The 12837-nt window shown below is 35.0% G+C and overlaps 1 protein-coding gene across 1 annotated transcript; it reads right to left on the bottom strand.

Annotated features, from left to right (window-relative positions):
• Positions 1 to 9508: 9508 nt before the first annotated feature.
• Positions 9509 to 10450, bottom strand: LOC130869654 (olfactory receptor 8K3-like). The gene has a single exon (XM_057761980.1). It carries the CDS (start codon positions 10448 to 10450, stop codon positions 9509 to 9511), a length of 942 nt encoding a protein of 313 aa, XP_057617963.1.
• Positions 10451 to 12837: the final 2387 nt, after the last annotated feature.

Genomic DNA, 12837 nt, shown 5'->3' on the forward strand with positions numbered 1-12837 from the left:
TCTCCTGTATCAAAAAACATACTTGATAAAGACATCATCATAATTAATAGCATAAAAATACTTGGCATGCAAAGCATTCATTATGTAATGTTGTGGGAGCTGCGGGCTGCATTCCTGCCACCCAGCTCCTGGCCACCAGGCTAGCTTATGCCCCAAAATAACAACACACAAACTGTATTCTTTTAAACATTGTTTGGCCCATTAGCTCTAGTCCTTACTGGCTAATTCTCATATCCCTATCAACCCATCTCTAATAATCTATGTAGTACCAGTCTTACCGGGAAAGATTCAGCATGTCTGACCTGGCAGCTTGCTTCATCACATCTGGCTCTGAGAGGAGCTGCCCTGCATCTGAGCTCACTCCCTCTTCCTCCCAGCATTCTGTTCTGTTTACTCCACCCACCTATGTTCTAACCTATGAGGCCAAGCATTTTTTTATTAATTAACCAATGACCTTCCTCCATCATTTCCCCTTTTTCTGTTTAAACAAAAAGGAAAAGCATTCACTTTAACATAGCAAAATTACATATAACAAAACAGTTATCAAGTAAGAATTACAGTTACAATATTTATATCTATTTTATCTTTTATCATCACAAAGGAAAACTATAACTATAACTATCTATCTATTCTTCAACTCCACCAAAAACTCCAGAAGGATATAATACTACCTAAGTAAACAAGAAATAAGCAATTTCTAAAACTCTAGAAATGACAGAGACATCTCGCTGCCTGGAAAGTCACCCAAAGTTCCTCTGTACCATTGGGGCATCCATCTTCAGCCTACAGGCCCATAGTATCCAGAGACATTTCCATGAAGCAGGAAATTTCAAAGGCAGTTTAGTCACTATCTGCTGTGTCCTGCAGAATGTCTTGCAGACTCTTTCATGCATCAGGAACCCCGAAAGATCATCTCACCTTTAGGCAAGTTCAGCAGTCCTCTCTCTGTGGGTTCTCTGTGTCCAGTTTATGCAATAGTCCAGGCAAGAGCAGTTTCTTGCCCAAATGGCTATCAAACTCTATAAGGTGCCTCTTGGATGCCCATCTTCTTTCTTCTTGAAGTAGATTGGTGCTGCCAGGAGCAGACATGTCTCATTGTCATGAAAAACCCTAAGTTATTAAAACATTTAAAATGCCATATTCTATAATCTTTGAAAGATATGAAAAATGCATACCTAAACTATATCTATGTACATCTAGAAAATCTAACTAACATGACTACAAACTTGACTATTATAGATGATTATCTATTAACAACCTATATACATTACGTTTTTACATCAACTACACAATCACAATACCTTAATCAAGATCAGAAATACATATACATATAACAAGATTGACCTTAAATTTATATCAATAAACCAAGATTCATATCAATGCAAATTACTCATATCTATATCATCTCTCCCATTAAATGTAAAAGAACATTTATAAACAATATATGGGAACATGGGCACAGTTATTTCTCTCCAAACTGCTTCCTGCTTAATGGGGACACTGTTATTCAGGTCTTTTATGGGATAACCTGTCTGCTAGGTTCATCTCAGTTGGTAGTTGAATGAAGTAATTTTCTGAAGGTGTTCACAGCAACCTTTCGGGAGGGCATGGTCTATCATACCATATTGGGATAGAAACAATCCACAGGGTTTCATCCTCTGTGAAAACAAAAGAAGAAACTCCTTTCCAAAGCATCATGTCCTTAGATCCAAATTTTAAAGTCAAGGTATTTTCAAAATATTTATCTTGGATTAGTTCAGCAGCATTTATAAACAAATATCTTTTAGCATCTGTTGCTCTTTCCTCAGCATTCAAACAAATCAAAGAGAGCATAATAGCATAAAGTATAAAGATTCTCTCTGTATTTTCCATCTTTGTGCAACTTTGTTTTAACCTCTATTTCGTTTATTTCTACTTTTAACTTTTTTGCTTTTTGAGACAGGTTCTCTGTATATCTTTGACCTGGAATAACTCTGTAGACCAGGCTGTCCTTGAACTCTCAGAGATCCTTCTGTCTCTGCCTCCCAGGCATTGGGATTAAAGGCGTGTATTACCACACCTTGAAGTCACAGAGGTCAATCTACCTCTGCTCCCAAGTGTTTGGAGTAAAGGTGCTTACTACCACACCCAACCACTTTCTTTCTTCCTTTTTTTTTTACTTTTAAGAAATTTAACTTTTAGCCTGCATATATTTTTAAACACACTGTAAATCATTTAAAGGTTTTCTTCAACTTTGAATCTTTTTTTTAGTGAATATCTCTCTTTTTGTGACTACATGAGTCTTTAATTTACCAAGCAATATCGTGGCTTTGGCAGCTGGATCCAGCCCATTCCTTAGCTTTCCAGCCTCTTGGCTGAGGTACCCCATGGCTGTAGCCATTTTTATTGCCACAACTCTGTGGCGTTTCAAGCAAACAAGCTTCAGCAGTGTATGCTTGCAAACCACACGAACCGCCTGTGTGAAAGAGTCAGAGTTTGCCCTGGCAGGACAACCCAGAAAGCCAGCATTTTAAAACAGCACAACTTTTTTCCTGCTATGGCTGAAAGCAAACAAGAATTCAGTCAGCTTTTATCAACACCATTTAAGTGTTTTGTAGCAGGACCTCTTAATGAGCTGCAGGGTTTTGCAGCTAAAGCTGAGTCAGGAAGCCCCTCTTAGATGAGAGTGCTTGCTTGCCTCTAGTAAGCAGAGCAGACCCGAGAAATTGCTGCTACCAAGAAAACATGCTTTACTCTATTCTTTCCCAAGCTTTCTCAGGCTTTCTGTGGACTCAGTTGTCCACACGTTGGGCAGCCATTCTGTTGAGGAGGCTGCGGGCTGCATTCCTGCCACCCAGCTTCCGGCCGCCTGGCTAGCTTATGCCCCAAAATAACAACACACAAACTGTATTCTTTTAAACACTGCTTGGCCCATTAGCTCTAGCCCTTACTGGCTAATTCTCATATCCCGATCAACCCATCTCTAATAATCTGTGTAGTACCAGTCTTACCGGGAAAGATTCAGCATGTCTGACCTGGTGGCTTGCTTCATCACGTCTAGCTCTGAGAGGAGCTGCCCTGCATCTGAGCTCACTCCCTCTTCCTCCCAGCATTCTGTTCTGTTTATTCCACCCACCTATGTTCTAACCTATGAGGCCAAGCAGTTTTTTTATTAATTAACCAATGACCTTCCTCCATCAATGTAACACTATTGAAATATGGCACATCAATGCTTCCATTTATTTGGTGTGTGGGCATATTTGAAAATATACATATTACAATTTTGTTAAGAAGACTTCCACAACTACAGATTCATGAATGAAACATAATAGTATTATATTTATATTGATATTTATATACCACACTGAGAAGAAGGCTTCCACTGATATATAATACCTAAATTGTATATAAGATAGTGAATATTATATTGTGTCCAAGAAAAATTCTATCTGAATTATCAATAATGATGTGTTTGGAAAACTGAGATAGGTATGTAGTATAGATATACAGGATACGATAGCTAGTTTTGAAAAATAATAAAATAGACACAAAAGCATGTAAAAAGGTTTACATATTATAATAAAAATTAAAGCTACCTAAAAGAATAACTGAAAAATTTTAAAATGTATATAATTCACATGCCATTGTGAAAGTGGGAAAATATTACAGTTTACTATCTCTTCATAAAATTTACAGGCAATTAGTTATTCTGTGGTGGTGAATCCCTTCATTGTTTTTCCAAACTAATGTTATTTTCTATGAAATTATGCACACTCACATGCACACACACGCACAACATCATAAAAAAATTCCCTGGTTTTATTTATATATTTGGATGTGTGTGTGTGTGTATGTGTGTGTGTGTTTGTGACTGTGCAATTATAATTGTAACAGGAAATTAAGTTATCGATTTAAGAGTAAGGGTTATGGGAAGTGTTATAGGAAGAAGCCATGGAAGGGGCTAGAAAAAGAAAAGTGGGAAATATTATTATATTTTGATTAGAAATATAAAAAAGTAAATGTGATATTTGGTTTGCAAATTGTTATTTTAGAATTCACATTTTCTAGCTGTTGCAGTCATATAAATGCAATTGTTAAATTATATTAATAACTCATTTGACAATGAAGTATATTAAACATTTATGTAAATAAGGATTTCTATTGAGTAACTAAAGTTCATAGTATTTCATAAATTAAAACATTGTTATTATTATAGAAGAGATAGAGGAATATCAGGTAGTTGAGAGAGACAAAATATGGTCACATGGAATTGAACATGATCAGAATTTATCATATGTGCATTTAAAATGTCACCGTCAGACTTGGTTTTCCTACAATTAATACATAGTAATATATTTTAGATATCTAACATCAAGGGAGATATGTGCGTTGCAATCTCAGAACACTTGGAAACTGAGAGAGTGAAAATGAGGTGGTAAAGATCATCCTGCCTCCATAATAAAGTTGAGGCAAGGCTAGGCTATAACAATAATGTTAGATAAAAATGTTACATTTACAAGAAGTTAATAATTCTATATTATCCTTTCAAGTACAGTTAGTCATCCCAAAAGTGTTGTTAAAATTGATGGATACTAGAGTGATATTTTAAAAAATTTCAATTGACACACAAAATTGTTTTATGTGAAAAAATAATTCAATTATATATCATATAGCTATAATCTAGAACCCATACTGATTTTGTTTTGTCAGAGTTTACTTAGGGTATGTAATTTATTTAAAAACTATAATCTTATATGAAAGAAACCATTCTGTGTTCTTGGGAAGGAAAACGTACCACAAAATTACTCATTTTTTCCCATGGTATATAAAAGTCATTTTCAATGATGACATTTTTATGTATGTATTTCTATTTTGAAATGTAACAACAATTTAATTGAAAGAAGTTGTGTGTGTTTGTGTGCGTGTGTTCTTTGTCATGTTTTTAAAGGTGAGTGAACAGAGAACAGACCATTAGTATTGACCATCTGGATGAATTCAGTCAAAACCTTGTTAGCAGGAGTTATATTCACATGAATTATCCTAAACATTATTCATGTCCAAGTACAATTTCATGTTCATTGAAATAAGCATACTTGTGTGCAGCAAAGCACATGAATTTTTTCATGCCCAATACTGGAGATGTAATTGCAATAGTAGCAAATTAGTTAAAACAAAGGTTTTGGTGTCACACAATTAAGGCTAATAAAATTCTCTCTTATTCTCAAGAATGGTATTATAAAAAGACAAAAAATTGACATTTGGCAATTGATCTTGTAATTCTACATTGCATTATTATAGATATAAAACACAACAAGTTTAATGTATTTATATATTAATGAGCTATTTGTCATATATTCATATTAATATAACATTTATATAATATGTTTAATGTGGTCATATATGTATATATTAAATGTGAAATATGCCATATATTCATATTAGTATAACATGTATATATAAATGTTTAAGTGCAAGTTTTGAATCCTCAATGCAACATGAGAATTTATCTACATGTTTATATTGCATTAATGTATACATTAGCTGTGCTTAGAAAAATCTGAATACAGTTAATAGTACAGAAATTACTAAATACATCATGATGCTCAGAAAGTGAATCAAAGTTATTATTTATTCCAAGTCAATAAACAGATATTATTTCATGTAAAAAAGCACAGCCATTAATAACTTTTAGGATTTTTTACTTACACACTTCACAATAGAAATTAGGACAGTCATCCTTGTAAATACAAACACATAATTTTTCACAATTATATAGGAAGCTCATTGTATATAAATTTGCATTTCTAAGAATACTGTCTGCTTGAATATTACTACCTTATATCCTCCCCTCCATCTATGCATCTTCCTTATATATGAAAGCAAATCAGATCATAGCATTTGGAAAATACCTTAAATAATTTGTAGAATTCTATAGAGCTTAAGTATTGCTTCTGGATCTTGCTGATGTTTGAATTATAATCATGAAATATTACACTTTTAACTGCATCTAATAAGCATCTACAGCCTTCTCAGTAAAAGGAGATGCTGGTGCTTCATTTTAACTGTATTAAAGTTCAATGAAAATAAATGTATAGTTATTTCAAACTTTGATATTCATATTGAGCCTTTTGGTTTATGTTATAACACCATGATTCAGAAAGATTTAGTCATCTTCTATCATTAAAAAAAATGGCATTGTGTCATTACCACAGAAATGGATATGTGAAAATCCTGTGATACTAACAGTGTGTTAGTATTACAAGAAGGTTAGCAATGAGTCTCACATAAATTTTTATTTAAAGAATGATTGAAAGACAAAAATTATCTACAGGCTTTAAATACCTGTTTGGAAGGAGGCGGCATGCTTTCTTTCCCCATAAGTTCTCTCTCAAAACGTGAACAAAATAAGCAAGCAAAAATCACAACATCTGGACTATGCTTTTTAATCAATGGTTTCTCTTTCTTATATCTGCCCTTTTATGCCTATAAAATTATATGCAGACAGAAATATTTTTCAAACTGAAATAGCAAGTGTCATTTCAACTTACTAGAAGATACCAAAATAAAAACAAAGAATAAAGCACATGAGTCTGAATCTATATCATGGAAAAGCAAGAATTGCAGACTGGGTCAGAGATAGGCACTTACATTGCACACGAATGCCACAGAAGTAATTGGCCATTACCACTGATTCTATCTACAGTGAAAATTTCTGTCTTTGTTTCCTGGAATAAGGGTCCTCTCCTAATTCTATATCTTGCTTCTTAACATGGAAATTTTAAGATAATTTATAATTCAAAAACTTTAGAGACTCTCCTTAAGGAATTGTAGAATAATTTGTTGATTACTCTAGAGTATTTCATATGCTCCAATAATTGTTAGAGACAATTTTTAACCAATTTATTTCTTTCTTTCCCTCTCTCTTAAAACCTGTTTCTGTGTTTCATACAAAAATATCAGTCAGTTTCAAGTAGAATATTGCTCAGCTTAAAGCAAGATGTCCTGTCACTTGTAATAGCAAAGATAATCTTAGGACCGTAAAAATAAAATATATCAGTTATAGGACAAACACTTGCTGACATCTACTTGAGGAGTCTAGAGTAATGCATCATGGTAGAATCAAATATTGAGTTCAAAGGAAGGGAGGTGTGAGAAATGAGTATTTATTAATACGTACACATAGAGTTTCAGTTATACAAAAAATGTTTTGCCACAATCTTCTAAGAAGCATTTGTCCATAGTAGTATACTCTGCATTTAAAATACTAAAACTGTCAACCTGTTGCTTTGCACAATAAAATGTAAAGGAAAAAGATGAATGAAGGCCTATGATGGTAAATATATGAGTATTGTTCCTGTAAAAAAAAATTACTGCCATGTCTCTGAAATAAAAAAGTACCCTTCCTTTTCCATTGTCAAATTTCTTGCTGATATCCATGTAAGAGGGCCTAGAATGCAGTGTCCAGACAACATCTGCCTCTCTCAGACACATTAGGAGCATGGTAAACGTCCACTATGTGCAGAGGAACCTGTCACTGGAGGGAATATTGATGACCAAATGGAAGCGGAGATCCTGTAGTGTTCGTAGTACTATCCACCAAACAATTAAAAAACAAACTAAAAAGGAATGGATTTTTAATAGTGTTTAGATAAAACTTCAGGGAAGGCAGGTTGCAGACCTTCACACCTGCCAATAGGAGGAAGATGAGGAAGAGGAAGAGAGAAGTCCATGCTCTCTCTTTCTAAGCTAAGATAGTTTGAAAGTCAGCCTCATAGTAGATAAGGAGCCTCATGGAGGAGAGGGGAGTTTTAGAGACTAGTGTAGCAATACCCAATGCTCTATTAATACAGAGGAAAGGAAGACCCCCTCGAAAGCAAAGCAAAACAGAAACAAACAAAACACTACAAAACTTAGGGTCTGCACAGTATTGAAAATAAAAGGATAGAAGAGGAAAAAACAAGAATAGTTTCAGGAACCTTGTTTAACTTCCTGGTATCTCCTATATTCACTGCTCGGGGATGGAAATTCGAGGAAGGGCAGTACAGTATCTTATTATTGTTCCATTCATCTACCATAGCTTATGGTGAACTCAGCTTCCTTTTTTTGTTCTCTTATCTAAGTGACCTGCTCAATTATAATGTTAGTCCTCTACCAGAGTCACATTACATTCTCTGACCAAAAGGGAACAGTATTCCATTAAGGGACTTTACATCCACAATGACATTGGTATCCCAAGTATTGGGAGCAGTGAGACCCCAGATCCTGAATTTCTTGTAATCCCCTGATCTGAGTGCCTACAGCTGCTCTGAGCACAAGACCTTCAGGATTTCCTGATGGCAGGAGAGTGGTTTCTGGTGGGTTTTGCTGGGGCGTGGCTATCTCTATATAATCTGCCCCCGAACACAATAAAAGGGGCATTCTTGGGGAATTCAAGGATGACCCGTGTCGCTGTCTCTCAGTCTGTGTGTGTCTGTGTATTTTAATCTCCAGCTCCCTTGCGTGATGCTCGCAAACTGGGTGCCAGCACAAAGAGCACAGACACGGGGGCACGGTGCCCGGCACCCAAGGCCAAAGATCAATGCATCTATACAACTGTCTGGTTAAGTACATGAAAACAAGTCAGTGAGAGAAAAGAAACTAATTCTGGAAGTTTCTATGGCAGAACTCAGAGAGTATATTATAATGAGTTTATTCACTAATATGCACAAGTACACTGTATTAGAAAAACTTAAAGACTAAATTGAAGCAATATGGTACCAAAACTTAGTTGTGTTGTGTTAATAGCATCTCTCAAACTGTATATGAAAGCAAGAAACCTTAAGAATTCCAAATAACATAGGGACATTTGAGCCTAAGTATACACTGTAGTAATTCTAGTCATTGATTGTGTGACCATGAGTCTGCTGACAGAGTATCAGAATGTGATTTTAAAACAATATTCATAGGAACATAGGAAGTATAAGCAGAAGTATTATGCTGCCTGAAAGGGGGGAAACATATATAAATAATACACATAGATGATAGAAAATCCCTTGCTATAGGATGTCACAAAGAGCAAACCAAGTCCTCAAATGTAACCACAGTTGTTTTTTACAACTGTGCATACATACTTTTCTTCATGTTTATATATTTATAGAACTAAATACAGTCTGTTATGGTAGAAAATTTCTCAATTATATGTTACAATTCATGCCTCTTGTTAAAGGGAGCCAAGAAGATAGTTCAGCGGGATGAATACTTTGCTATTGAGTTCTACCCTGAGAGCCCATGTGGTAGAAGTGGAGGAATGACTCTTGCAAGTGGTCCTCTGATCTCCATCCATGCAGAGATATGCACATACATATGTAAATAATTTTAAAGGCAAACGCATTTTTCACTGATGTGTTTATAACATTATAATACACATTAGTATAAAGGATGGCAATATTTAAATATATTATATGTTCATTTGTGCAGGGTAAACATTTGGACAAAAAGATGTTGATGTTTGTTGAATTGTGGTTGGTAGAATTCCTCAAGCATATAACAGTTAAAAGAGTATGCTATATATCTTTCGCAATGTCCTCTGTAGAGCATATTTTACATCTTTGTTCCTCATACTGTATATCAAGGGATTTAACATGGGGATAATCAGTGTATAAAATATGGAAGCCACTTTATCAGTATCGAAGGAGTGACTGGACTGGGGCTGCACATACATAAATATCAAAGTCCCATAGAACACAGTGACCACTGTCAAGTGGGACCCACAGGTAGAAAAGGCCTTGCGTCTGCCCTCTGCTGAGTTCATCCTGAGAATGTCTATGAGGATGAGCAGGTAGGACACAAGAACAACCAGAAGAGAGGAAATCAAATTAAAAGCTGCCAAGACCAGAATAATCATTTCAATCTCATGAGTGTTTGAGCAGATCAAAGATATCAAGGGGAGACTGTCACAGTAGAAGTGACTGATGACGTTGGGGCCACAGAAAGACAAAGTGAAAATCTTTATGACAACTAGAAGGGAAACAAATGTGCAATAGCAATAGGGGATTGCCACAAGCACATTACACACCCTCTGGGACATGATGACAGTGTAGAGTAGAGGCTTACAGATGGCCACATAGCGGTCATAGGACATTGCAGACAGAATAAAGAGTTCACTAATTATAAACACAAGAAAGAAAGCTAGCTGTGTCGCACAAAGATTATAGGAGATTATGTTTAGATCTACAACAAAATTTATCAACATCTTGGGGCCCACAGCTGTAGAATAACCCAGGTCCGTGATAGCCAGGTGTCTGATAAAAAAGTACATGGGTGTTTGTAGCCTGGAGTCCACTGTGGTGAGGATGATCATGCCCAGGTTGCCTACTATGGAGCTCATGTAGATGACCAGGAACAGTCCAAACAATGGTGCCTGCAGTTCAGGGCGCTCAGTGATACCCATTAAGATGAACTCAGTCACCACTGTAAAGTTTTGTTTTTCCATCAAGTTTTATTAGAAAATCTCTCCTGAAAAGAGACACAATAACAAAATGAGTACATTCCAATAGTATCACCTGACAAGTTATACAAGGTAGTATTTTCAAAAAAGAGTCAATCTTTCAATTATAAAATATTTAAGATTAAACAGACTTTTATAAATGAATATATCTAGAAATAGAGAAAAATAAATCAAATTTTTGCAACTAATTGACTTTACTCACAGGAGCAAATCTTTCAATGTCTATACATGTTTTGATTATAGTAATGAGAATGCAATTCTACTATTTTATAATGGATAGATAATTGGTGAAGAAAGATACACACATATTAATGCAAAAGAATATTGATAACAAATGAAAAAGTTTGTGACAATCTTGTTAGTAAGTGAGTGTCCCAATGTGTGGATCATGGACTTGGTTATTAAGTCTATACATATGCAGAGGAAGACAACTACTGTTTTCCAATTTAGCATTATAAACATTTTACTGCAACAACTCTCAATAAATTACTGTACATTGAAGTTCCTGTTTGTAGGCATGCATATGTATGGTGTGTCTGTGACCATATGTATGGGGATATGTTGCCAGTGTGTGTAAAGATGACCACTTGAAAGAGAAGGGTTGATGTCAATCTTTCTTAGTCATTTACAACTTAGTATCTCTCACTGAGCTTGGGATCACAGAATAAACAGGCTTACTTTAAGCACCGTGGTTGTACCTAGCTCTGTCTGCTCAAATTTGGAATTATAGGTGTGTGGCACTGCCCTTACCCCTTCCTTAACTCCTGGGGATTGAACTCTGGTCATTCTGCTTGTACATCAAGCACTTTACCAAGTGAGTCATCTTTCCAGCCCCTTAAATTTCATGATTTAAAGATACACCCTGACTCTGAAACTACAGCTCAATCATTCATTTCCTTTGAAAACCTTTGCCTATTTCCATCCCATCATTTCTATCAAGCCAACAGGTACCCTCACCTAGCTCTTTTCTCTGGCTAATTTTCCATATGAAACAGCTATGTGAGAATATTCATATGATCAAAAATATCCTACAATTAATTTCTTGTGGATCAGTAAACCTCATAAGAAATTATTTCCTTTTTATTTAAAAAACAGTCTATAGTTACAGAAATATGGGTAGAATAATATAAAAAGCAGTGGTGTATATACGATACAGTCTGTGAAGCAGAATATTGCAAAGAAACTTTGGAAGCTCCAAGGTCTCAAGGACATTCACACTCTTATTAGAAGCAATCAGTACCTATCATGGCTTGTTATCCTGACACCGCTCCCCAGCTTCCTACATGGCAAGGCATATATCCTTAATGTCTGTAATAATGTTTCAAGGAAACATCTTAATCTTCAGAAGGAGGCATCAATCTCTAAGGTATTTTTTCCTGCTTTACTTTGTTACCAGCACACACATTGATACCTATTGTTTAGTTTGCTTTATGTTCAACATTTATAACATTATATGAGTATTATGACTGATCAGGAGTGCCTGCTGCTTCAAATGGCTACTGGGTAGTACATACTATACAACAGCCATTTTCTGTAATATTTCCTAAAACTCCAAAGCCACTTCATACAGAAAAACAAGTCACACTAGACTAGTAGTTTGCAACATTCTAAATGACCCGACCCTGTAATACATTTCCTCATGTGGTGATCCCCAGTCATATAATTATCTTGTCATAATTTCATAATTATAATTTTGTTACTGTTGTAAATCACTATTTAAATATTCACTATGCAGACTGCTGTGAAAGGGTAATTGACCCCCTTCCCCAAAGGGGTTTCAACTCATAGGTTAAGATGTATATTATATAAATATGAACCTTGAGGAGTGTAAAGAAAGAGGAAATGAGGAGAAATACAGGTTATTATCAAATGAGAGTTTTGAAATTCCCTTTGGACTAATGAGCAAAAGATTTCAAAGAGAAAAAATGTGAAAATTATTTTATTTGTATTTTTTCTTTTATTGAAAATAATTTTTTCTCATGTAATATATCCTGATTACCATATCACCCTCTTCTACTATCCCAGTTCCTCTCTACCTCTTCTTCCATCTAGATCTGTTCCATTTTTGTCTCTCATTAGAAAACAAACAGGTTTCTAAGAGACAATGATAAAATATAATACATAAGATAAAAAAGATCATAATTGGAGAAAAAATAAACAGAAGGAAAAGGAGTCCAAGATAAACTCCAAGAAACAAATACTCGTTCAGTAACATACTCTGGATTCCTTTAAAAATACTAAATTTTAAAAATTATTTGAAAACATCACCAAAGAAAGTAAGTCACCAGTGCACAAATATGAAAATGAAATACTGAAAATTTACAGCTTCAAATTTTGCCACACATACATACATACATATATATAATGGTTTC

The sequence above is a fragment of the Chionomys nivalis genome, chromosome 2 (assembly GCF_950005125.1).
Source record: "Chionomys nivalis chromosome 2, mChiNiv1.1, whole genome shotgun sequence".
In the NCBI taxonomy this organism is placed as follows: Eukaryota; Metazoa; Chordata; class Mammalia; order Rodentia; family Cricetidae; genus Chionomys; species Chionomys nivalis.

Coding starts and splice junctions, on each gene's coding strand:
- LOC130869654 (XM_057761980.1), bottom strand. CDS start 10,450: ATGGAAAAACAAAACTTTACAGTGGTGACTGAGTTCATCTTAATGGGT.